Here is a 27,029-nt window from a genome sequence, read left to right on the forward strand (position 1 = left end):
CCAAAAGTGGTGAGCACGACTGTACACATGAATTTCAAGATGCCATTTGTAATCAGGATTTCTGTAATCCAATTCATACTGGGGCTGTGATGCTATGCGTCTCAGCACCATGGCCAATGGTTAAACAAATATTAAATTGTTATAATATTTAGTTAAAAACTTAAGAAAACCTTAATAACATTTGTTTTTGTAGTCCTATGTGAATGCTCAAGTCCTCTCATTTCTTTGTCAGTTTGTGCAAGATGACAGAAATGTCATGACGTTTTGTAATAGTATAATGTGTTGTCATATAATCTAGTATAATGTGACTTGAAGGCATCATACACTGGGAAAAAAGTCATTTAAATTTACTTAATTTGAACATGTACATCAGTTGCACATGATTACATCAGTTTACCACATTTTTAACTATGTGCAACCGATGTATATTCTAAAATTAATTCAGAGGACTGTTTTTTTCAGTGCAGTACATTATGTGAAATTTGCAGAGTTTTTTCTGTCACCGGACAGAACAATGCGGTGAAAAAATATTGGCCCCCTTCTCAAAATGTAAAAACAAATGTAAATATCAGACAAATATAACCCAAGTGAACTTAAAATGCTGTTTTTAAATGGTCATTTACTTTTGTTAAGGGAAAAAAACTATTCAAAGTTACCTGGCCCTGTGTTAAAAAGTAATGGGCCCCTAAACCTAATAACTGGCTGGGCCATCCTCAGCAGCAACAACTGAAATCAAGCATTTTCTACTGGCAATGAATCTTTCACATCTCTGTGGAGATATTTTGGCATACATTTCTTGCAGAATTGTTTGAATTCAGCAAAAATGGAGGCTTTTCGAGTGAACGGCCTTTTTGAAGTCATGCCACTGCATTTCAATTGGATTCAAGTCCGGACTTTGACCAGGCCACTCCAAAACCTTTGTGTTTTTTAAGCCATTCAGAAGTTGACTTGCTGGTGTGTTTTGGATCGTTATCCTGCTGCAAAACCCAAGTGCGCTTTAGCTTGAGGTCACAAATTGATGGCTGAATAGTCTCCTCCTTTCTGTTAAAGAACATAATTCATGGTTCCATTAATCACAGCACGTTGTCCAGGTCCTGAAGGAGCAAAACAGCCCAAGACCATCACACTACTACCACCATGTTTGACTGTTGGTAGGATGTTCTTTTTCTGAAATATTGTGCTACATTTACGCCAGATGTAACAAGAGACACACCTTCCAAAAAGCTCAACTTTCATCTCGTCAGTCCATATAATATTCTCCCAAAAGTCTTGGAACTCATTCAGATGTTTATTGCAAAAGTAAGACGAGCCTTTATGTTCTGTTTGGTCAGCAGTGGTTTTCGCCTTGGAACTCTGCCATGGATGCCATTTCCCCCCAGTCTCTTCTTCCTTATTGTTTTGCCATGAACACCAACCTTAACTGAGGCAAGGGAGGCCTGCAGTTATTTAGAAGTGGTCCTGAGTTCCTGTGTGGCCTCTTGGATGTGGCATTGCTGTACCCATGGGGTAATCTATGTAGGCCGGATACTCCTGGGGAGGTTCCACACTGTTCCATGTTTTCTCCATGTGAAGATAATGGCTCTCCCTGTGGTTTGCTGGAATCCTAAAGCTTTAGAAATGGCTTTTGTAACCCTTTCCAGACTGATCGATGTCAATTAATTTTATTTCTCGACTGTGGAATTTCTTTGGATTTTGTCGTTTTGTGGCAGCTTTTTTTTATTATTTCGTCCGAATTGATTTTTTCAGGACAGATTCTGTTTAAGTTATTTTTTTTTTGATTGAGCAGGTTTTTTTTCCTTAATAAATCAAATTAAGCATTTTATAATAAGGGGGTTATATTTGTCTGATATTGGCATTAGTTTGATTATCTTAAAACAAAGTGGGGAAACGATGCAAAAATATAAGAATTTGAGAAGGGGGCCAATACTTTTTCACAGCACTGTACGTTAAGTGTGTTTATGTGAACGGGCCGATATGTAAATGCACGGCTTGAATTAAGCGGTCTCACATCGCAGTTTGCGGGTCACAATTTGCATTTTGCGCATCAAAAAACATTGAAAAGCAAAACTACAAATCAGGTTTACCATGGAGACTGTCGCAAAGACGGAAGCAGGCAGTGGCGTATGTGACACAATGCGCTTACGTCACCAGTGTTCAATTGAGGAGCGGGAAAACTGCGGTTGCAAAATGCAACGCCAAACTGAGAAGAGAGGAGAAAAAGAAATGGCGAGAGTGTGGTAGCATTTCATAGTGAAATGCAAGGCGAGAACCCGTTCATTTTAACATGGACCTTTCTCGCCGCCGAGTATGACCCTGCATCACAGGAACCGAGAGACAAAGGTGAAGTTAACATAGCGCAAATCAGTGTGATAAATGTTAGTCTATGTTACTGACATAAAGTTAGCCCTGCAGGCTGCGGAGTGTCTCTCTTAATTTTGAGTACCGTCGAATATGTGGCTTGTTTATTAAGGTGAGAAGTACAGTATCGCGCAACCATAGCGGTACATACCAGGGTGCTTTTTGCTCAATCTAGTCACTGTGTGACATATGGCCGGTTTGCTGCCATCTGATGGTCCGTAAGTGACAAAACATTGAGTCAAGTACGTGAAAAATGTGGGAAATATGGCCAGAGAGGAATAAGAGTCAAATGGATCATCATGTACCAAGGGGAGGGTTTTTCTAAAGGGAGATGAAGGGAATAGTTTTCTCTCTCAAGGTTTCTTCATTTTAGTTTAAACAAAAACTAACACTTCCAAAACGGGTAGTAGTACAAAGAATATTTGTCTTATTCCTCGTCAGTTGGTCTGAGCTCATACAGTAAATGCACAACCATGAACCAAATGTATTAATATGTCACAAAATGCTAGCCGCTAAATTGAAAATGCACAAAGGCTGTTAATGCTTTTAAAATATATATATATTAGTCTTATCTTTTATGTACAATGTGAATTGAAGAAATACAAACTGTTGATAAAAAGGAAGCCAATTAGTCGTACATTATTAAATAAATGTCTTATTTTCTCTTTGTGTTTATAATTGGTCTTTAACCAAGCAAAAATATAGTTTATCCAAATACTCAATTGTTTGATGGAATTTTCTGTAGGTTACTTAAGTACTAAAATATTCGTTAGCTGCAGCCCTACATTCAATTCCCCCTTTTATATTGTCGTGTTTTGATTGTTTCATAAAATCCTTGCTTCGGGTCCCTGTGCGATTAAGTTGCAAAAATATTCTCCTCAAATGAAGAAATGAAAAGCAAAACTGCTCCTCAGAGGGGGAAAAAAAAAAAAAATGTAAACTTTATTTTGAGCCTTGAAATGTTGACAATATTTATTCCCTTGAATTGGCAGTTGTTAACATGAAATGATTGCTTTGTCTTGCCGCGTCACAAATGGTGTGTGCGTAGGTACGGCACGAAGGGGCCTGTGTACTTGAAGAGCCGAGAGGGCCAGGTGCTCTCTGTAGGACAGGACGGCCGCTGCGAGTGGCAGAGCGGTTCTGTGCGCCGCTATTCGGACCACATCACGACCACGTCCCTCATTGGAACTACCACCTTCACACTGTTCAACCACATCACTGTGAGTCACCAAAGTGCTTCAATATTTGAAGGTCCAGCCATAGGTTTTTAGTATTACATTGCTGATTTTGCTATATCTACTGAGGGACATCAGTATGCACCACTTAATCACACTAAGGCATACATTGTCTAATTTTGACATTGTTCTAATCGAGGTGTGATGTAATCCAACTTGAGTTCCCTGCTTTCCTCAGGTTCGGATTTGCGTGCAGTCGTCACGCTGTCACCCCGACAGTGTCAACCTTGAGCTCGTCGGCAACAGGCCACACCTGAGCACGACGCTCCACCAGACTCCGTCGCATGGCCGCAGCCAACTGGTTCAGGAGGTGGTGCGCTTAGCTGAGGGGGCGACCCAGCAGGCTCAGGAGAAGGCGAGCTGGCGGCCCGAACTGTCCAAAGAGGAGCAAGAGTTCTGCCAAAGCAAAAGTCCAAATTTATACTTACTCCTGGAGGAAATTCGAGAGCTTTCACTGATGGACCTGGAATATGCCGCCACAGCCTAGAGACTGTAGTGGAGTCTGCCTGATAGGACATGGAATATACACAGTTTTCAACAATATTTTTTAACAGGAAGACAAAGTATTTTTAAACGTGTTCACTTTGTAATGTACATGAGTGTCACATTGATCAGTACGTTTGGTATTATGTATATGTTTTTAGATAATTCAACCATTGTGGAGGTATTTTCATTAGGATGGTCAAAGACTGCACAGTAATGGCATTTAATTACTACTTAATAGATGTGTGGAAGCCCTCATACAATTCCTGACCTCAACTCAAATGTACCATAAACCAAATTAGACTACTGATACAAGTCGTACGCTTCCTTTGTGATCATCAGCTAGCAGCCTTTACAAAAAAAGTGGTTTGTCCCTTGAAATTGCTAACCGGTGACACAACGTGCATTCTTATTTACTGTGGATATCGATAATAGAAACTGGTAATGTTCTTTTTTATAGTCAACTTTAATTGAACAGTAATTACAAAAAAAGTTTACATCATGAAAGAACTCCTTTTAATTACTGTAAAGATAAACAGCATCATGAATATGATGTACTAAATAAACTGAAAAGCTTCGACCCGAGCATGAGGTATGTCCAAACGTTTGCCTGAGACTATATAACAAAGTACTAAACTACACATAGCATACTGCCAGAAGTGAACATTGTTCACTCACAAGCATCTTTCGATCTAAAACATATAAATGATCAGAACCAAAAGAGAAAGTTGATTTGAAGCAAAATCGAGTACAGTAGTTGACATTATTCAGCATTAATCTGCTCAAGCGCCTCAGTGCTGCTGCTGGCTAGAGGGTTGGGCTTGGTCCCTGCTTTCTCACACAACATAGCGGCGGACTCGGGGGTCTTGACTGACAGCTGGGGGCAGCTGCTGTCCAGCTCCTCCTCATCATCGTCGTCTTCTCCTTTGGAATGGCTGACATATTTGGAGGTGTTCATGGAGGACTCGCCTGCTTGCAATGATGGGTCGACTGTCTGTAAGCCTGAAAGATCACAATATAGTATTTTTTGCTACGTTTAAATGTGTTTAAACCATGTGTGTGTGAAGGGCGGGGGGGGGGGGACTACTTATAAATTATTTTTATATGGAATTTCTAGGACGGAATTTCTACCCAGCAAATAACGAGATCACTGTATTATAAAACTGGTCGAGCACAACTCCCTGCAGTGGATATAAAACGTCTATGCACCCCTGTTGAAATGGCAGAATTTAGTGATATTACAAAATGAGGCCAACTTAAATTGTTTCAAGTTTCTACCATTAATGGAACGTATGACCTGTACAACTCATTTGAATAAATAAAAGTAAACAACTGAGATAATATGGTTGCACAAGTGTGCACATGCTCTTTTAAAGGCCTTTTCACACTGTGATTGGCAAGGCGTCTGACGCCCTCAACTTTCCCATTCGTTTTGTATGTGCTGAGTGGACAGCAGTGCGTTTTGAAGCAACATGCAAATGCCAAAGGAATGAAATTTTTTGGTCTCCTCAACTCCTGTGACAATCCAAAGCAGGTCCCGAGCGCACAGGCGGAACCTCAGGCCTGTGCGCTCGCATATTAGTCCGCCGCAAAGTAATGTATACAATTCCATTTGCGTGTGGATGGTGGATTTGTGGAATGGATCTAGCTGCCAGCGTTCAAGGCATACGAAACCGCAATGGCGACTCCCCCCCTGCCCTCCAGGAAAAACTCATCGGATCTATACGATTCACGTAAATGGCCTATTTCTAGTTCAAAACTGCGAAACAAGCCAAAAAGTGACTGATTTGCATGTATGTGACACTCAGCGTCGCGTCCACGAATAGAAAAAGCGGCACCGCAGTGACGTCAAAAAGCTCCTCCAATGAGAGCAGGGCTGGTGCAGTGATTTCTGAGTGCTATTTTGGCTGACTAGTACTGTAAACGACAAGGGGGAAGGCATAATAATTGCGGGGTCCCACTATCCCAAAGTTTGGGCCAATAGAAAAATAATATACCGGCACGCCTCTGCAGGAAATAATCCTTGAAGTACTCTTCCTGGAACTAGAAAGCTCACAAATGAGTTTAAACTCCAAGATCCTGCCATGAAATTAGTATAGCATTCCCCCTTTCCGCCTGTGCGCTCGGGACCAGAAAACCGCTTCTGCTGTTAAGAAGTAACGGTACTTTTATTCCGTTACAAAGATCTAAATGTCGCTCACTACTTTTGTTTATCAATTATTCCAATTCCCTTTTTTTTTTTTTGCTGCTGCGTCACCTCCTCCTACTTTAAATAAGTAACATTAGGACTTTCTTTTCCAACAATGACAAATACGTAATGCCGAGTTGCGTTCCACTCAGCGGGGAAACCCTCCTGACTTCCTGCTAGCCTCGTATGTCACCACTTCCAAATATGAGATGGGCGCACCCTCGTTGCCGTTGTCATTGCGCTTTGAAGCGGGGGCCTTTCACAGTAAGCAAGTGCAGTGTGACAAGACCTTAACAGGGGATGTGGCTGTCTTCAAACTTAATCAACCAATCAGAATTCAATCAAAAATGTGGCATTTGAACAGGGGTGTTTTTCGATCCACTGTAATTAGACTGGATTACTATCTTTTCTTAATTTTTTTTAGGATGTTTTGAAATGAAGACCCATTCACCCGTTAGCTGCTGCTGCTGCTGGCAAGCTTTTCTTCTCTCCAGGTCCTGCTGTCTGTTCAGCTCCATGCATTGGTGCTGCTCGTCCGTGATGGAGGGGCCAGGTGTGCCAGCAGGCGCTGGGGTGGAGTGGATCGGCTCCTGCGGGTCACTGGGGAAGCTCTGACTGCTAAATGGATCGGAATCTCCCAAGATGTCAAATACAGAAGGAGCCTCTTCCTCACCTGAATAAAGAGTTTTTGGGAAAATGCTTTAAAAAACATTCCTCTAAAGCAAATCATAATTTGTCTCAAAGGATGTCAGCAAATATTGGGAGACTTGAGATCAATACAATATGAACAATACAATGTATAAGACCCCTAATGAAAAGTACGAATATTGGATCTCGTTTTCCCTCACCCAGGGTCACCGGGGCCCCCCTCTGGAGGCGGGGCTCGAGGACGAGCGCCTGGTGGCCGGGCTTGCACCCATGGGACCTGGCTGGGCACAGCCCGAAAGGGTAACATGGGTCCACCTTCCCATGGGGTCACCACCTGTGGGGGGGGCCATAGGGGTCGGGTGCAGTGTGAGCTGGGGGGTGGCCGAAGGCAGGGACCATGGCGTTCTGATCCCCAGCGACAGAAACTGGCTCTAGAGATGTCCAATGTCACCTCTCTGGAAGGGAAGAAGCCCGAGCTGGTGTGTGAGGTTGAGAAGTTCCGACTAGATATATAAAACTCGGGTGTGGGAGGAGTTCGGTGAGACCATGGAGAACGACTTCCGGACAGCTTTGAGGAAATTCTGGTCCACCATCCGGCGTCTCAGGAGGGTGAAGCAGTGCACCATCAAAACTGTATAGTGGGGATGGGGCGCTGTTGACCTCGACTCGGAACGTTGTGAGTCAGGGTGAGAATACTTCGAAGACCTCAATTAAACCGACACGCCTTCCCTTGAGGAAGCAGAGTCTGGGGTCTCTGAGGCAGGCTCTCCTATCTCTGGGGTTGAGGTCACAGAGGTTGTTAAAAAGCTCCTCGGTGGCGAGGCCCTGGGGGTGGATGAGATCCGCCCGGTGTTCCTAAAGGCTCTGGATGTTGTGGGGCTGTTCTGGTTAACACGCCTCTGCAACATCGCGTCAACATCAGGGACAGTGCCTCTGGATTGGCAGACTGGGGTGGTGGTCTCCCTTTTTAAGAAGAGGGACCGGAGGGTGTGTTCCAACTACAGGGGGATGACCTCCCTGGTTAAGTCTATTCAGGGGTGCTGGACAGGAGGGTCCGTCGGGAAGTCGAATTCAAATTCAGGATGAGCAGTGTGGTTTTCGTCCTGTTTCGTGGAACAGTGGACCAGCTCTACACCCTCGGCAGGGTCCTCGAGCGTGCATGGGAGTTCGCCCAACCAGTCTACATGTGTTTTGTAGACTTGGAGAAGGCTTTCGACCGTGTCCCTCTGGGAGTCCTGTGGGGGATGCTTCGGGAGTATGGGGTACCGAACCCACTGATAGGGGTTGTTCGGTCCCTGTACGACCAGTGTTAAGAGTTTTTTCCGCATTGCTGGCAGTAAGTCGGACTTCTGGACCGGACTTTCCGGTGAGGTTTGGACTCCGCCAAGACTGCCCTTTGTCACAGATTCTGTTCATTATGAATTTCTAGGCGCTGCCGAGGTTTAGAGGGGGTCCGGTTTTGTGGTCTCAGTATTGCATCTCTGCTTTTTGCAGATGATGTGGTTCTGAAGATCTCCAACTTTCACTGGAAAGGTGAAGCGGCTGGCCTCCAAATCTGAGACCATGGTCCTCAGTCAGAAAAGGGTGCAGTGCCCTCTCCAGGTCCCCAAGTGGAGGAGTTCAAGTATCTTGGCATCTTGTTCACGAGTGAGGGAAGAGATCGACAGGCACATCGGTGCAGCGTCTGCAGTGATGCGGACTGTATCGGTCCGTTGTGGTGAAGGAGTTGATCTACGTTCCTACCCTCACCTATGGTCACGACCCACAGCATGAGCTGTGGGTCGTGACTGAAAGAACAAGATCCCAGATACAAGCGGCCGGAATGAGCTTCCGCCGCAGGGCTCTCCCTTAGAGACAGGGTGAGAAGCTCGGTCATCTGTGAGGGACTCATAGTAGAATCCCTGCTCCTCCACAATGAGAGGAGCCAGATGAGGTGGCTCGGGAATCTGATTAGGAAGCCTCCTGGACGCATCCCTGGTGAGATGTTCCGGTCTTGTCCCACCGGGAAGAGACCCCGGGGACGACCCAGGACACGCTGGAGAGATTATGTCTCCCGGCTGGCCCGGGAACGCCTCGAGATCCCCCCGGAAGAGCTGGATGAAGTGGCTGGAGAGACGGACGTCTTGGCTTCCGTGCTAAAGCCACTGCCCCCGCGACCTGACCTCGGATAAGCGGAAGAGAATGGATGGATGTATGAAGTAGCTAACGTAAAGCCAAAACGTAACCTAAAGCCAAACCATGTCACGTGAATGTATATTTTTGGATGGCCAAATTTTGTACGACCTGTCTTGCGCACAAATGAATAACATCAAATCTACAATACCAAGACAGTTTCATATGAATACTTACCAATACCAGTAAAATCTTCGTGTATCAGTGGCATGTCTAGGCGTATCCGTTTGAGACAAGTCTGCCAGAGGACAAACATATCAGACAACTACCTTCCGTCAAACAACTAAGTACCGTGTATCGGTCCTACCTGCACCTCCTTTTTGGCGCCCAGCTTCTCCACTTTGTCAATGAAATCTTCAAACTGAAGTTTGGGATACAACCTGTGCGCCCAGTTCTCCATCTTTTGCATCAGCAGCTCCACGTCCTCTGCCTGGTTTGATGAATACCACACAAATCATGAAGCTCACAACGTTTCTGTTCATATATGGGATTTAGAATCTTACCTCATGCCCTTTGCCTTTAAAACAGACATCGACAAAAAGTGTTCGTAGAGCTGGAAGTCCTTTTTCAGATGTCAACCTGAGAAGATCAGCAGTATTTTTTATGTACACTATGTTCCCAAAAGTATTTGCTCACCTCACTCAAATATGAATTTAAGTGACATTCCATTTTTAATCCGTAGGTTTTAAAGGGAAGATGAGAAGGATCGGCTGAAATATACTTCTGTCATGAACAAAATATGTTTATTATATGTAAATTACCCTAGTCATTGAACAGAATTTACACTGAATTAGTCAAATGTGTGTCACTTTTTCGCTTTCAAATCTGCCGCCCTAAACGACGACTTGCCCTTTCAGTTTGACGTGTGACATCAGCAGATGACAGGAAGTTGCTATTTTTACTAGCTCATGCAGTAGTAGTTCAGCAAAGTGGGTAGTTGTTGTCCAGACTAGTTAAGATGCGGGAACGTGACTGGAGAGCGCGTTAGCCTCTTTAAATTCCCAAAGGACCTACAACTTAAACTGGAATGGACAAGACAATTCCAGAGAACGGAGCCCACAGCCTACTCTCAGGACTGCTTCAAAACGGTGCCTGCATTCCAAGAATCCCTTGGATTTAGCAAGAAGAAGCTAAAAAAAAAGATGCAGTACCAACAGTTTTCAAGTGACATCGGGAATGTGAAGCTAGGACCAGCGCAGATACAGGAGCTTTAAAGTGTACCAGAATGGCTGCGACGAAACTCGAAAGGCACAGGGTGAGTCAAATTTGAAACCTGGTCATATAGAGTCTCACCAAACATATAACAACAATATGAAGCATTGAATTTAATTGACACAGTGGACCCACGTTTAACTACAACCCCAATTCCAATGACGTTGCGACGTTGTGTTAAACATAAATAAAAACAGAATACAATGATTTGCAAATCATGTTCAACCTATATTTAATTGAATACACTACAAAGACAAGATATGTAATGTTCAAACTGATAAACTTGGTTGTTTTTAGCAAATAATCATTAACTTGGAATTTTATGGCTGCAACACGTTCCAAAAAAGCTGGGACAGGGTCATGTTTACCACTATGTTATATCACTTTTTCTTTTAACAACATTCAATAAACGTTTGGGAACGGAGGACACTAATTGTTGAAGCTTTGTAGGTGGAATTCTTTCCCATTCTTGCTTGATGTCCAGCTTCAGCTGTTCAACAGTCCGGGGTCTCCGTTGTCGTAGTTTTACATTTTCTATGGGAGACAGGTCTGGACTGCAGGCAGGCCAGTCTAGTACCCACACTCTTTTACCACGAAGCCACATGTGCAGAATGTGGTTTGGCATTGCCTTGCTGAAATAAGCAGGGGCGTCCATGAAAATTGCTTGGATGGCAGCATATGTTTCTCCAAAACCTGTATGTACCTTTCAGCATTAATGTTGCCTTCACAGATGTGTAAGTTACCCATGCCATTGGCACTAACACAGTCCCATACCATCACAGATGCTGGCCTTTGAACTTTGCGTCCATAACAGTCCGGATGGTTCTTATCCTCTTTGGTCCGGAGAACACGACGGCCACAATTTCCAAAAACAATTTGAAATGTGGACTCGTCGGACCACAGAACACTTTTCCACTTTGCATCAGTCCATCTTAGATGAGCTCGGGCCCAGAGAAGACGCCGGCTTTTCTGGGTGTTGGTGATAAATGGCTTTTGCTTTGCATCGTAGTTACAAGTTACGGATGTAGCGCCGAACTGTATTTACTGACATTGGTTTTCTGAGGTGTTCCTGAGCCCTTGTGGTGATGTGATATCCTTCACACATTGATGTCGGTTTTTGATGCAGTGCCGCCTGAGGGATCGAAGGTCACGGGCATTCAATGTTGGTTTTCGGCCTTGCCGCTTACATGCAGTGATTTCTCCAGATTCTCTGAACCTTTTGACGATATTATGGACCGTAGATGATGAAATCCCTATATTCCTTGCCACTGTACGTTGAGGAACATTGTCCTTAAACTGTTGGACTATTTTCTTATGCACTTGTTCACAAAGACATGAACCTCGCCCCAGCTTTGCTTGTGATTGACTAAGAAATTCAGGGAAGCTCCTTTTATACCCAATGGCACACACCTGTTCCCAATTAGCCTGTTCACCTGTGGTATGTTCCAAACAGGTGTTTGATAAGCATTCCTCAACTTTCTTTGTCTTTTTGGCCACTTGTCCCAGCATTTTTGGAATGTGTTGCAGCCCTAAAATTCCAAGTTAACGATTATTTGCTATCAACAATCAAGTTTATCAGTTTGAACATTAAATAGCTTTTCTTTGTAGTGTATTCAATTAAATATAGGTTGCACATGATTTGCAAATCAATGTATTCTGTTTTTATTTATGTTTAACACAACGTCCCAACTTCATTGGAATTGGGGTTGTATTTAGCTAGAACTTCGAAGTTATGTATTGATATTATAGGGTACATTTTTATAATGTACTCATGCAAGTTGCTTATACTATACACTAGACCACAGATGCTAGCTGTGCACGTTTTTTCATAGCAAACAAAGTCTCGCATTGGTTCACAGTTTGTACACGAGCACCTAAAATAAAGATAAAAACCATGATCACGTCTTCTCAAATCATTCTTTGAATTACATTAATTTCAACAACAACAATCGATGAGTAAGTAATTTCATGTAGCCATCAGAACATAGTCATCCACGCACTATTCAGTGTTTTGTAACCGGCCAATAGCTTCACCATCAGACTCGTCGCTGTTTCCAACAACTTCAACTGCAGCTTCACTGTTGTCATCAGGCTCAAACCGTTAGGGACATAACATCATAATTGCGCTCAGTACCACGATGTTTCGATTTCAACAGAAATATTGCTGATTTTGTGGCTGAAGTCACTGGCACTTCCTTGCGTTTGTCCATGCTTGCTCAAATCAGGAAATCCATCTGATTTAGCAGAGTTTACATGAGACAAGAGTATGCTATGCCCACTGCATACTACTACCACTATACCCTAAAATGTTGTTCAGGTGAGCTATACAGGACTACATAAGGGGGATAACAACCTGTGGGGGTCCAGATTGGGCTGTGGTCTCTTCACTCCTTTCCTTTTGGCAGCAGGAACCTCAGCAAGCTTGGACACCTCACCAGCTTCTTCATCTGCATGAACAGCAAAACACGGTAATGGAGGACATGTGGTTCTTATCACTTGGGCAAGTAATGGCCACAATTTGGATATGAAAGGCAGCTTGTGTGTTGCTTCTCACCATTTCCAAAGGGGCCTCCTCCCTGGCCCGGGGACAGAGGTGGAGGGAAAGGGGAGAACATCTCGACGCTGTCATTTTGAAGCATTTTAACCATAATGTCGAGTCCCTGTAGAAAATGTCAAATGTGTGTGAGCAATTACTTTTTCTGTCATGTTAACATTTTCTTTAAACTACTTAAAATATTTTGCACTTTTGCCGAAGTGCGCATGGGGAAACTCTTGTAACTTGGTCCACTTCCTAGGCTAAACTAAGCTGTACTTTTTTTAGACAGGGCTTTGGTACCAAGTTGTGGCATCTTAGATACAGAGCACATGGGCCTCTGTATAAGGGGAACAGAAAATGAAATATTTTGGGGAACACAAATCGTCAGTTACATGTAAGTGTTCTGGTGGTTCTGTGTGGGGTGCTGCAAAAAAAAAAAAAAAATTAAAATGAGTATGAATTGAATTTCCCTTGAGGGATTATAAGTACAGTATCATGCAGTAGTTCTCCACTTTTGACACCAAATATCACCTCAAAAAATACCATAATGAACAACATTAAAATATAGTACCATAGTTCAGTAGCAATGTCTAAACATAAGCACGTTTATTGGAACGTACACAAATATGAATACAGGGTATGGGAACAAGGGATAGATGTACAGCATGTACTGTACACGCATTTGTGTATTGGGTAGAACAATTTTGTTTGTAAAAATGTAATGGTGTGATTGTAGTAAATGTGTATTTGTATTTTATGGGTATGTGTGTGGAAACGATGCATATATGAAAGTATGTATATTGTATTTTAGATTGCACTTAATGGATAATTTAGGTAATGGTGAAGGGGTAGGATTCAAATAAGGTTTAACTTCTTCCTACTCCTATTGTAGATTTTCATTTCAATTTTTAACTGCATGTTTGAAATGCTCAGTCAATCAATAGTAGGCCCAAGTGTGTAAAAAGGAGGTAGGGGATTTAGTAGGTAAACAGTATATTTAATGTTATTGTAAGCACATAACATGAAGCAGTTTGAACAAAGACAGTGCTTAAATATAGGGGGGGAAGTAACATAATTCATTTAAAATATATTGCACACAAGTTAAAAAAAATTGTGCCTACATCACTGTTTGAAAACAAACAGTTCTAAAAGAATAAATGCAAATGTCTTCTACTTGGAAGTTAAAGACAAACTGTACTAAACAAATAATCTGTACTGGATTAAAAAAAACAACACTAACATTATCACAGTGTGAAGATTTACTTCGGTGATTCTTTCGCACACCACTACAAGGATCCCACATGCCTTTCCCTCAAGTGGTTCCACACAACGAATCACTGAGTATAATGAATTCCGAATTACTGTTCAGCTTCAAAGCTAGTCACTTGGTCACATATACAATACGCTATACAAATACAGTGTAAAAGCACACAAAACGATCATCAAATATAGTTACAAAAACGCCACATTAACACAAAGCTCTCACCATGCAAAGAAAACATGACTAAGTTTTTTTTTTTGTTTTTTTTTATTAGGTTAGTTTTTGTTTTTATTTAAGAGTGTAAATGGATAATTTGTCACAGCTGTTACAGATATCTTGCCAATAGGATGTTTCCAAGTTGGTGTTGGGTTGGGGGATCAAGGTGGTAATTCCTTCCTGCGTGCTTCTACAGACAAAGAGAATGCCCCGATGCCCACGGACAGTATGTGGGAATTCAGACCTGTCCGTAGTTGAACCGCAAAACTTAGGTTACTTCCTGTGGATCACGTCGATCAAACTGAGTGGATAGGCCTTGTGGAATCGGGATCTTTAGGACCTCATCCAAGTATGCGGCAGGATTTGGCAACACCTTATCAAAAATTAGGTCTAACAGTTCCTCGACATAATCTGAAAAGCAGAAAAGATACATATATTTGAAACTGTTCACTAACCCGGTGGTGTCATATTTCTGCACATTTTTCACTTACACTGTTTTAATTATTACATCTATGTATTATGAAGGCCATCTGAACACAATCGTTTGTATTTTTCACTTGTATGATGGCGGTTGGCACATTTTTTAAAGGTGTGTAACACTTGAAATGCAATGTTGGCTCTGCTTTACCTGGTTCAGTTGTGCATTCCCCTTCCTCAACAGCTGATGTTGCTTGGAGGCGCCCAGCATTTTCATTGAAGTGCAATGCCGCGAGGTAGAGTCTTGGGAAGACGGAAAAAAAAAAATCATTAGACATGATGGAAATTGTGTGTGCATATATTATATATACATACACACGCACACACACAGTACATGGGCAGTATAGATACATACATATACAGATACATAAATATAAACTATGTACAGGTGCATCTCAATAAATTCAACCAATGTAGAAAAGTTAATTTCAGAAGTTCAATTTAAGTTAAAATTTAACTAAAATATTTTCCAGATGGCAAATTCCTAACCAATTTCTGTATTAAAAATCATTGATTGTTCATTTAGTAATATTAAATTTGGGGTTTTCCCTAGCTGCAGGCCATAATCAAACTTATGAAGAAGAAAAAACAAACAGTTGACTCTGAGTAGTGAATTTATATGACATACAAGTTTCACTTTTTGAAGTGAACTACTGAAATGGAGCTTTCCACAATATTCAAATTTCTTGGGTTGCACATGTAATATACACACTGCCCTTGCAAAGTATTTGAACATAGCTTATTAAAAATTGTAGCTTACCTGCATAACATTCCTAGAAAAGGAAAGAAAACATTCTTGGGTGCAAAACACAGAATGACGTTGTGAAAAGCCTCCAGGGATGATGTCTGGTAGTGAGGGCTCAGCTTTTGCACATCTTTCAGAACTCTCTCATTGGTCAACACTTTTTCCAATCTACAGAAGACTGGCGTTCCTGGGATTTAAAAAAAAAACTTTTTGTATGAACTGAAGAATTATTTCTTCGAGAGAGAGAGGGGGGGAAAGAAAACATCACAATCACATTTTCAAGTGCAAATTTCATTGTTAACTGTACGTAAAGCTCAAAATCCTTATAACAGTTTTTAGGTAAATGCTATGGGAACACTGCACAATGAGACGTTGCCATTGCTCCATTTGAATGGTAGCCCTCCATTTTCTGCCACATCTCTCTGGTTTTGCTTTCCTTTTTAAAGTTTATTAACCTAAGTATGCTGTCTAAGATGAACGCCACACCAATATTATACTGAACACGGCCATCTCAATTACTCAATTACAGACTAGGGCGCATGCATATCATTATTTTTCGGTCTGTTGGTTTTTATGACTCTACTATACCTACTAAAGATGATTTGCTATGTAGAAATATAATTTCCACCCAAAACAGCGAGTGATCTGGTTGGTCATGTTGGACTGATGTATTTTGAATAGAACTGTACCTGCTGTCAACCATTTGCTCTTGTCCGTAGAGGTGTGTTGTGGATGCAAACACTGAGGGAAAACAGGATCTTCATGGGTGTGGATGTCTTGTACGTGATTAAGTATTGAGGTCCACTTTGCCACTCTTTCTGGCCCAAACGGAGAAGAGGCTGCTGTCAAGTAGAGGTGATTCTTTATGCTGCAAAGCCACTTGCTCAGTTTCTCACATTCTTTTTTCTCTGCAATCTTCCCCAGCTTCTTGGACAGTCCTAATAAAACAAATTGTTTCAGTCATGCTCATACATGTTGAGCAAAAAAATGTACTCGTAGGACACTAATAATTATGCAAATACCGCACTGGATATGGATAAGCGAGCTGGAGCATTACAGCCAGATTTATTGTCCGTCTGAGACGTAAGCACGATAAATACCTTTTTCCATGTGCCAGACATCATAGTAATGTGTGATGTTCGCCTCCCCGAGGAATTTCTCAATCTCAGGGTGACAACCTGTGACAATACTTTGCAGAGTCACACCACGCTCTTCCAACACAGCAAGGCTCCTCTTTAGACCCTCTTTCTCCATGTGTTTGCTTCCACCTACTTCACTGCTCTGATTAGAAAACAAAAACGGCACGTAAGTAATTTAAACGATAACAACAACAAAATACCTAGCACATATTCTTACTCACCTGAACCAACTGCACATCAATAATAGTGTTGCTTCTAAGGTCCATCATTGAGTAGCTGCCAAACTTGGCAGGATGACCTTCAAAAATAAATTTTAAGAAAAGACATTTTACAAGTCATGGTGTTCAGATTTGGGATAGGAACCACTTGTCAAAACAGAACGATTATAAAATACAACAGAAGAGTATTGCTTACCTGGTGAGTCAGGCGTAAGGAGTAAGTCACCACCTAGGATGACATTCTTATGTTGACTAAGGTGCTGCAACATGCCATCCTGCACAGTGTTCCATTTGTGTATGATAGCAGGTTCGATGTACATGCGTGCGTGTCGTCGAAAGGTGTCATACGGAAACATCTTCAGCTGCATTGCCCGGAAGATCTGAGAAAAGAATGACACGTGATAAGCACATTACAAATTAAGTTATACTGTTACAGCTATTTTGTTCTACAAGGCTGTGTTCGGAATCATTCACGCATACCCCAATCTATAATCAATATAAATGGATTTTATATTGTGGACTACTGGACTAAATACAGTAGTTTACTCATCAGTCAAATGACAAATACTTTGAACACTACTCAGGCACGCCGTTAATTATGCCATTGCTGTCGCATAATTCCAACGTACCAGATTCATGTTAACTGGTTTACCTTCTGCAAAAAAACAATGAACAAATAAATGTGTACTGCCTTTTAGGAAGATTTGAATTCATTTGTACATGCAGGCGTTTATTTGGAAGCGCATGCTTTTAATTTGGTGCAGCAGCTTTAGAGCCAGAAGTGTCGGGGACTCGTGTGACATTTGCACGTAGAAGTAGTGACGCAGCAGAGGAAAAAAAATGAGAGATCGTTTCGAATCCACGTGCGCCGTGTGAGGCTTGTTCAACTCTGCCGTACTGTTGATGTCGAAAATGTGCAATAAAGCCACAAATTACCATGAGGACTCATCTGGCATAATCTGTTCCAGAGTTTAGGTCGGTCTAGCTCACACTAAGCACAAACATCTTAGTGAGGACAGTAATGTATACAATTATAATAACATTATATTGTTTTAAGGGGACTGGAGTCTATTTTACTAAATAAATGCAAACAAAACACTGTGCATCAGTGATTCGATGTGCTGCTCTACTTATGTTAAAGATATTTTCACTTCACTTTCACTCATGAACTTGGCTTGTGCCAACCCCAGAAATGGCAAAATGCATTATGGGATATATTGCTATTTTAGTGGGCACTATATAGTGGCTAAGAAGTGATCTCAAACACAGCCCAAGTCTTTACCTTTTTAAGGTTGAAGAAAGATGAGCCTGTAGTATACACTGCAGCTGAAAGCTGGAGGTTCCCCACAGGTGTGTCACCAATAATTGGCTGACTATTCCATTTTCTGGAGAAGTGACAGTGCGTGCACTGCTGTTTTACAGAGAGGAATGTGCCTCTGCTTCTTCTCTGCACATCTGTAACCTGCTGACACTCAGGGCACACCGCAAACAGCTCCAGGAGGCACCTTTCGTGGACAATATATGCTGCCATCTTATGAACAGGACCGGAAGAATCTAGCCTATCAGAACAAGTTTTGAAATGTAAAAAAAGAGTAACTTCCAAACTGCTAGAGCTTAAATCAAGTAAAAATGGTAATCAAACCAAATATAAAAAATGGTGAGGTTAGTAACTCACTTCACATTTGCTGACTCAGAAAAAACTGTGATAGGTTCCTCAGAGGAAGGATCCATTGGGTCTGGAATGTCCATCGATGAGCTGCCCTCTCGTAAGTTCTCCTCATCCTCCTCCAGTTCCAAGCGAGCTCTTTTACATGGTCTTGAGGAAGCAACGGTTGAGCTTCTGAGACCAATGCCAGTGCGAGACGGTGATTCCAGCGAGCCTGCGAAAGAAAGAAAAAAGAAAATTCATTAAAATTTTACACGCAAGTTTCTTTCTTCCTAGACTTGTTTGTTTTGTGTGTGTGTGTGTGTGTGTGTGTGTGTGTGTGTGCGCGCGTGGGTGTTTTTGTACGTGCGTGCGTGGATGGAAATGCAGATCTGTGTGTATGGGAATTGTCTGTCTGTCGCCATATGGTGGGGGTTGTTAGGAAGGAGGAGGAGGTTTGAGATTCCCAGCGCATGAGACTGAGATTAGGTCACTCCCCATAAGTAACAATTTGTACAAATTAGGCTATACCGTGTGGTACAATATATAGTATCTCCGATTTTGTGGATACACGGGTTTAATGTACCTTCTGGCATCTCGTGAAAGAACATTTCATTGCATCCAGGCTGCAGCAGCCAATCATATTGCAACGCGGCCTGTCCTGCTTAGAGCTCATATGGAATTCATAATTACACGTGGATGAGGGCTGCGCGATATTGGCGAAAAACAAATTTATTTAACCCTGCGATATATATTGCGACGTTAAAAAATACAGGATAACATTCACATGACGTGAAAATCAGCACAATTTAAATGTTTTCCCTCTCTAGAAAAAACTATGCTCAGTAGAGCACAAAAGTATACAGAGTAATTTGTATAGTCCACCTGCATTTAAATGCACTGTAGTATTGAGCAATAGTCCAAGCTAGACTTGAAGTGAAAATAATTTTTCATGTTCAGTTATACTGTGTAGTCATTACCACTTTCCTAACACTATTCATTGTTTTTTAATCAATTATTTTACACCCGTTGAACAGATACCTGTATATTTCTATATTTAGTGCATTAGTTTAAGCAAAACATGTTATTGTGTACACCTTAAGTTTGTCCCGTCAATAAAGTCATGCATTCGTTCTTCACATTCTGAAGAGAGATACAGTAAATGCAGGCGTGTAATTGTTTCCCGTGTCCTCATTCATAGTTCTCACACACACAAAAATAAACACTCTAGCCTGCTTCGTATGTGTTGCTTGATGGTTATAATTTTCCTTAACATCAGTGCTAATCTAATTAGCATGTCCAATCAGGTCCCTCTCCTGTTCACTTTTGAATATTACAGTTGATTGACTGCATATCAATACACCGACATTGTGCAGTACCCTGCGATGTGACTATTGCGCACACGTACATTACAATGACAATGCTCAAACGATATATTGTGCAGCCCTACCGTGGATGCACACTGCCGATGGCCTGCACTTTCTTTGATGACTCAAAAAATAAATAATAATAGTCGTCAGAATGATACTACTAATATCTTTTGAAAAAGCTCATACCGGTGACAGAAAGTTTAAGCGGTTTTGAAACCGTGACTGTTTTAAAACCGCAGTAAATCGCCAAAAAATAGCCGGCCCATGTCTACCTTCAACATTTATATCTCAGGACTTGATTCCATATTTCTGACACTATCTTCTCTGGCATGCACAACATTCATTAAACCAGTAATGTGTTGCCACTCAGCATATGCCCCCTGGCCCTATCACTGCTGTGACCAACAAACAATATCGAATCTCTGCTCCCGATAAGCAATTCCATTCAAACCACTAAATATTTTTTAATGCACATGCTGCCACGATTCATGGTTAAGAGATCAACAGACGCTTTGATATTGCAATAACCGAATACCATATCATAATATGGTTATTCTTCAAAATGTGACCAACTTAATGCTCTGTAAATAAGTGTCTTTTGATTGTGTGTTTATGTCTTCCTCTGTTTTTACCTCAATGCTGTAAATTGTGAGATGCCTGATTAATTTTCAGTGAGGATAAGCGGTATGGAAAATGGATGGATGGTCCTGTGACAGTGACAAAGATCGATTCTATTCTCCTTTGATTAGCATTTTCATTCAAAACCTGCTTTACATTGCCCTTCTATGGTTGAATGTGGGTGTGTAAAGAGCAGAGAGCTCTGAGGGCGTGACATTTACAGCGGCTGAAATCAGTATTTAACACATCACCATTTTTCTCAAATATATTTCCAAAGGTGCTATTGAAATGATAATTTCACCAGATGTTGGGAACAAACCAAGTAATCCACTCATACAAAGAAAAAGTAGAACAAATAAGATCAGAAATTAAGTTGTGTGTAATAATCTGAAATGACACAGAGGGAAAAAGTATTGAACGTGCCAACTGGTATTTATTTAATAATTTGTATAAAAGCCTTTGTTTGCAATGACAGCTTCAAGATGCCTCCTGTACGGAGAAACTAATCACATGCATTTTGGTCCATTCCTGCACACAAACAGTCTTAAAATCTTCACTCTTCCCTGGGCTTCTTTTATGGACCTTGAGTTTCAGTTCTTTCCATAGATTTTCAATTGGCTTCAAGTCAGGTGATTGGCTGGGCCATTCTACCAGCTTGATGACTTTTCTTTGAAACCAATTGAGAGTTTCCTTGGCCGTAATTTTTTTATCATTATCCTGCTGAAATGTCCACCCTCGTTTCATTTTTCATCATCCTCGTAGATGGCAGCAGATTTTAGTCAAGATTGTCTCGGTATATTTGCTCATTCATCCTTTCTTCAATAATGTGAAGTTTACCAGTACCATTTTCTGTAGAGCAGCCCCCCCACCGTCATGTTCCCACCTCTGAACTTCACTGTTGGTATGGTGTTTTTAGGGTGATGTGCAGTGTCATTTCCCCTCCAAATGTGGTGTGCATTATTGCATCAAAAGAGTTCAATTTTGCTCTCATCCGACCAGACTATATTCTCCCAGTATTTAACTAGCTCGTCCAAATGTTGTTCAGCAAACTTTAAACGAGCTTTGACATGCTTTTTTTTTTCAGCAATGGGGTCTTTGCGTGGTGAGCGTGCATATAGGCCATGGCGGCGGAGTACATGACTCACTGTTTTCCTTTTGACAACAGTACCTGCTAATTCCAGGTCTTTTTTAAGCTCTCCAAAGGTGATCCTTGGCTCTTGGACAACTCTTCTGATTATTGTTTGCACTCATCTGTCACAAATCTTTCGAGGAGCACCAGATCGAGGCAAATTTATGGTTGTATGATTGGATTTCCACTAACGTAATATGGCCACAACCGTGCTCACTAGAACGTTCAGAATCTTAGACATGCGCCTGTAACCAATGCCATCGTTATGCTTTGCAACAATTAGTTTGCTATGGTCTTGAGACAGCTCTTTGCTCTTACCCATCATGAGATGTGTCTTTCCTCACACCTTGGCAATGAGACCTTTTTGTAGGCCATCAATTAGGACTGAACCAGCTGAGATTCATTTGCACTGACAAGGAGCTGGATTGCTGTTTCATTATTGATAGATTTTTAGGTGTTGTCTTGGCTTTGTGTGCCTTTTTGCACCTACCTTTCTTCATGTGTTCAATACTTTTTCCCGTGTCATTTCACATTTTTACACACAACTTAATTTTTCATATTATTTGTTCTTCTACTTTGTATGTATGGATTACTTGTGTTGTTCCCAACATCTGGCTGAAATTTACATGTCAATAGGACCTTTTAAGTAAATCTTGTCAGAAAAATAGTGACGTGTTAAATACGTATTTCATATACTTATTGCTGGATACAGCCCCTTTCCAAAAAGAATTAATATCATGGGAAAGTTTATTTATTCCCATAATTCCATTCAAAAAGTTAAACTCCCATATATTATAGATTAAGTGCTCATAATTCAAACAATTTCAAGTATGTATGTGTTTATTTTTACGTTATTTGGGCTTCCAGCTCCTAAAAATCAGGAAATATTAAATAAAATAATAATAATAGAATACTGTGAAGAAATAAATGTTTTAAACTGAGTGTGTAATCAACTACTAAACTCAAAGGACCTGCACAGGTTTCCCCAGGTGTCATTAAATTCCTTCAGTTTGGTTCAATTATCTCAGTTGGGTTTAATATGGGGAAGACTGCAGACTTGACAACTGGCCAGAAGACCATCATTGATACCCTCCATTGGATGGGTAAGCCACAAACGTTTGCTGGTGCATCTTCTCCTGCCACATTTTGTCCTCCACTAGACTGTCCATCCATATGCTTGGACACAGCACTCTGTGAACAGCCAGCCTCCTTAGCTATGAACTTTTGTGGCTTATCCATCCTATGGAGGGTATCAATGATGATCTTCTGGCCAGTTGTCAAGTCTGCAGTCTTCCCCACATTGAACCCAACTGAGACAACTGAACCAATTTAAAGACACCTGGGGAAACCTGTACAGGTGCTTTGAGTTTAGTAGATGGTTAGTAAATTTTGGACTGATTTCTTCACAGTATTAAAAGTTTTTGAATACCTGATTTTGTGGGTTTTATGAGCTGGAAGCCCAAATTATGTAAACATAAACGAATAAATGCTTGAAATTGTTTAAATTGTGAGCCCTCAAGCTATAATCTATGAAAGTTAAATTTTTTTAATTGAATTATGGAAAACATTTTCACGATATAATTTTTTTTGGGAGTGTCTGTAGTTCAATGTTTGTTAAAATAAAGGAATTGTTTTTGTCAATGTCTTTATGTCTCCAAAGTGTTCTGTAAATTGACTGTCTGTTGTACTAGAGCGGCTCCAACTACCGGAGACAAATTCCTTGTGTGTTTTGGACATACTTGGCAAATAAAGATGATTCTGATTCTGATTACATCTTGCAGACATTCACTTAAACCATTACAGGACACACACTTAACTACATCAACAAACCTGTACTTTTGAAGTTACGTTGAAGAGTTTGCATGGAAAGCTGTGTGCCGACTCGGCGTGTGGCTGGGGGGTCCGTCTGGCAAGCCACATGATGTACCACAGCAGCCAGTGCAGACTTTGTTGCCTACAAACAAAGGACAGTAACTATTTATGCATCTGATTTCCATACCGATCTGCAGCACTCAAACACGCAAAACATTTTGTTTTGCTTTTTGGTGCATCAACCAGCTATACTTACTGTATATAGGTGATAATGTGCTTTGCTTTGGCAACATTGCATTGTATTGCCATTAACACCACTTGAATTTGATTAGGTTTTGTGAAGCAAATTTAACAGTAATGAGCTCCCTATTAACCAAGACATAGTGAGTTACTATGTTCACATCCTACTGCAGGTAACTAGCACACAAAGAGGTGTCTATGCATTAATGATACTGCAGATCCACTCAATTTGCTCAGGTGAAGCCTGTAATGCAAGCAGCCACAAACAGTAACCTATGCATTGCAAATTGTTCCCATTTACCAAATTAAAGGACAAATTGCAGTCCAGCAACAACTTATTAGAACGTTGACTGCAGATAAGCTGCGTGAGGACGTGGTATGACAGCCTTGCTGGTTGAAGTCTATTTAAGATTAAGCCCACTTTCTCAATTTACTGTAACATTATGCAAGGACACTGATGAAATTACAGCCACACATGACAATCTAGATTACTACGATTAACATTTTTGTAGATGATATGGAAAGTACCGTTGAAAACTTATTTCATGTTATATCAAGTGTAAAAAAAAAAAAACATCTTTGTATACTTACAGTTCCCTCATCTGTATCTTTGCCACGGACAGTTGGTATCGATCCATCTTTTATATATAGTCTCATGGCCAGTCCAGCTTTATACTGACCGAGGTTGCTAAAGCAGTCAGACGCGAAGTGGTTGGCACAGACGACAAGATTTTTGCTGACAGAAGCTGGGATGTTTCCATTGTAAATAAAATCAATCCACTTTGCCCTGATGTCCTCTCTGGCTGGGAGGCGATGTAATGATGTGTGACGATCTAAGCATCCAACAACGTGGCAGGTCTGCTTAGCTTTTGACTTGGACATAATAGCGGTTCTGTGTCGTCTGTCACTCGCCTGCGAGGAAAAATGAAGGCTCTTCGCCCAGGCAGCTGCCAAGTCATGGGTGGAGAAACTCGGTGTGAGGGTGGTATTCTTTAAATAGGCTCAACTGCTACAGACAGTATGGCCAAAAACCTGAACACTTGCTTAATGACACATTTTCTGACATTTGCAGCTCATGATAATGCAATGCAATTTGCATCTATATTCCGTTGTTAAAAAGCAGGACTTTCGCATCACAGTGACTTTAGAGTCCAGTTCCATCCCATCAAGATGATATTTTACTGACGTGTGTGTGTGTGTGTGTGTGTGTGTATATATATATATATATATATATATATATATATATATATATACACACACACACACACACACACGAAATGAAGTTCCAAATCATGGAATCAGCCAGTCAGAGCGCCGTTTCATTTTTTGTCCTAATGTTGCTCAAAGCACTTACTGTAATAGCTTACTTTTTGTTAGCTGTCTCTGAATAATGGCAGCATTTTAAGTATTCTAGGATTCTAGTTAATTTATGGTACTACTGTTTAGGGATTCTGCTTAAACAGTCACTAAGCAAATGGAACAGACAATCCTCAACCTCTAACATGGCTACCTTAAGTGTTGCCAAAAGTGTGTAACATCACGGGAAGATTATTTATGGGCACAAGTTTTGTTTCCTATTTACAGAAGCCTATTGCTGCCACACCACAGAAAATAAAAAAGGATAATAAATAAAAATAAAAAAGTTTCACATTATAATGTGATAAATTTCACTGTTATAACATGATAGGTTTTCACCTTATAACACGATAAGAGTTTCGCGTTACAACGTAAAAAGTTATCACGTTAAAATGTAATAAATCTGACTTCCGCATTTGGCAAACCAAAACAAAGCAATTTCTTCTGATTTAGGTCACTGGCGGAGTCCTTTTTATGTCTTATATATCATAGTAACTAGCTGTATGTAACTATAGATACGACAGAGGCAACCTCTGTGTCTGCCTGTGTCCCTAACTCCACCTTGGAAGGATGTGAGTGACCACACAGTCTCAAGAGTTGGCGAGTCCTCCGCAAGACCACATTTTTTACATTATAACGTGAAACTTAACATGACGTGAAACTTATCACGTTATAAGGTGATACTGAACCATTTTTTCTGGTGTAGCAGCAATACGCTTCCGTACTTATTGGCTTTTTGCAATGCCGAGAAACATCTGAAGGCAAATGTTACATTCTAATCCATACCTCTTTTCTATTTTGTTTTAATAAACTATCATTTATGTACTTGCATGTTCAATTTATTTCAAATCATGGAAATATGGGTCATTACAGCTGTTCTGAAAATTCGTAGTAGCAACAAAGTAAGAAAAAAAATTGCAACGTAGATGTCAAATTTTTTTATGCGAATCTAATCGTCAAGTGACTAGAGACACCGGCACATACAGTGTAGCTCAATTATTTATAAAGAAAAAATAATAAAAGCAACAACAAAAAAACAACACAAAAGGACACTTAACTATATTGGGGGACAATTATGGCATTTTGGCTACCAAAATAATGGCGCATGCGCAGTAGTAGCTTGGAGACCCTCAACCCTCACTTCCGCCCAAGGACGGCGGGAACCCAACTAGGATATGAAGCTAAAAGCTAAAACGATGTTGCTGTTTACATAACACTATCCCACACGTCTATCATTTAATACCACTAAGCTGATCATACTTATTTTCTTACAGTCACAATACAAATCTTAAGAGAGTGTACTTTCACGTTAAACGTATGGTTAGAAACGAAACGTAGCGCACCCGGATGCGCTACAAGCATCAATGTCGTATTAACTTCCAACACAGCACAAAGATAAAGAATGAATAAAGGAGAAGTTTAAAAAGATAAAAGTAGAAAATAATACCTTAGCAATAAGCGTCCAGAGAGCGGAACACACGGACAATGCCGACAGCGACTTCCGGTACGTTCTTCTTCTACTTGTGGTCGTAGACGAATACGTATAATCTATATATACATAGTGACACTTCGAAGTGCTTTACCGTACATCGACAGTGCCGCCATGTTGCATGTGGAAAGGTAGTTGGCGATGCCCCATTCAGTTGCTGCTTGGAAACGTAGTAACCGTTTTACAGGAAAGACTTTTACAGGTACGACTGAACAATGACTACATTGTATTTTACCATTATTTTAAAAATAGAATTAGCTGACTTCGTGGCATGATTTTTTTAAAATGTCTTCTTATTATTATTATTATTATTATTAGTAGTAGTAGTAGTAGTAGTAGTAGTAGTAGTAGTAGTAGTAGTAGTAGTATTATGTTTACATGTTAAACGTGATGGGCGGAAGGACCCAAACGAAATCAAGATGCTGATTAGACAGGTACGGCTACTCTAAAATGTGCAGTTTTAGTGTATTGAAGGGGGTTTG

General features: G+C 40.9%; 2 protein-coding genes across 8 annotated transcripts in view; one reads left to right on the forward strand and one right to left on the reverse strand.

Moving 5' to 3' along the window:
* The window catches only part of dis3l (DIS3 like exosome 3'-5' exoribonuclease), a 79,407-nt gene extending 74,743 nt beyond the window's left edge, over positions 1-4,664 (forward strand). For 3 of the 6 annotated variants that reach the window (XM_061665098.1, XM_061665108.1, XM_061665116.1), the window contains 2 exons: positions 3,407-3,578; positions 3,772-4,664. In XM_061665098.1, coding sequence (XP_061521082.1) covers positions 3,407-3,578; positions 3,772-4,080 — 481 coding nt within the window. In that variant the 3' untranslated portion in view covers positions 4,081-4,664. Of the gene's footprint in view, positions 1-3,406; positions 3,579-3,771 lie in introns of those variants that run through there. The other 3 variants (XM_061665079.1, XM_061665088.1, XM_061665124.1) reach the window with 2 other exon arrangements.
* On the reverse strand, positions 4,532-26,585 carry tipin (timeless interacting protein). Of its 2 annotated transcripts, XM_061665137.1 has the most exons (12): positions 26,506-26,585; positions 24,294-24,649; positions 23,481-23,604; positions 18,564-18,768; positions 18,171-18,447; positions 17,085-17,268; positions 16,892-16,968; positions 16,632-16,812; positions 16,221-16,469; positions 15,547-15,718; positions 14,938-15,029; positions 13,766-14,720 (listed from the first exon to the last, which is right to left on the reverse strand). In XM_061665137.1, exons 2-12 carry the CDS (start codon positions 24,582-24,584, stop codon positions 14,578-14,580), a joined length of 1,995 nt encoding a protein of 664 aa, XP_061521121.1. In that variant the 5' UTR covers positions 24,585-24,649; positions 26,506-26,585; the 3' UTR covers positions 13,766-14,577. The 2 variants fall into 2 exon arrangements, with proteins under 2 accessions (XP_061521129.1, XP_061521121.1); XM_061665145.1 differs by lacking the exons at positions 13,766-14,720; positions 14,938-15,029; positions 15,547-15,718; ... (6 more) ...; positions 23,481-23,604; positions 24,294-24,649 and adding exons at positions 4,532-5,078; positions 6,716-6,937; positions 9,262-9,322; ... (2 more) ...; positions 12,650-12,743; positions 12,851-12,956.
* Between the last annotated feature and the right edge of the window lie 444 nt (positions 26,586-27,029).

Source organism: Phycodurus eques, chromosome 2 (assembly GCF_024500275.1).
Source record: "Phycodurus eques isolate BA_2022a chromosome 2, UOR_Pequ_1.1, whole genome shotgun sequence".
Taxonomy (NCBI): Eukaryota; Metazoa; Chordata; class Actinopteri; order Syngnathiformes; family Syngnathidae; genus Phycodurus; species Phycodurus eques.

Bases quoted from the DNA above. Each gene is read 5' to 3' on its own strand.
- tipin (XM_061665137.1), bottom strand. From the start codon at position 24,584: ATGTCCAAGTCAAAAGCTAAGCAGACCTGCCACGTTGTTGGATGCTTA. The intron at 23,605-24,293 runs GTAAGTATACAA...CTTTGTTTGTAG, and splicing joins AAGATACAGATGAGGGAACT to GCAACAAAGTCTGCACTGGC. The intron at 15,719-16,220 runs GTACAGTTCTAT...TTTAAATCCCAG, and splicing joins GAGCAAATGGTTGACAGCAG to GAACGCCAGTCTTCTGTAGA.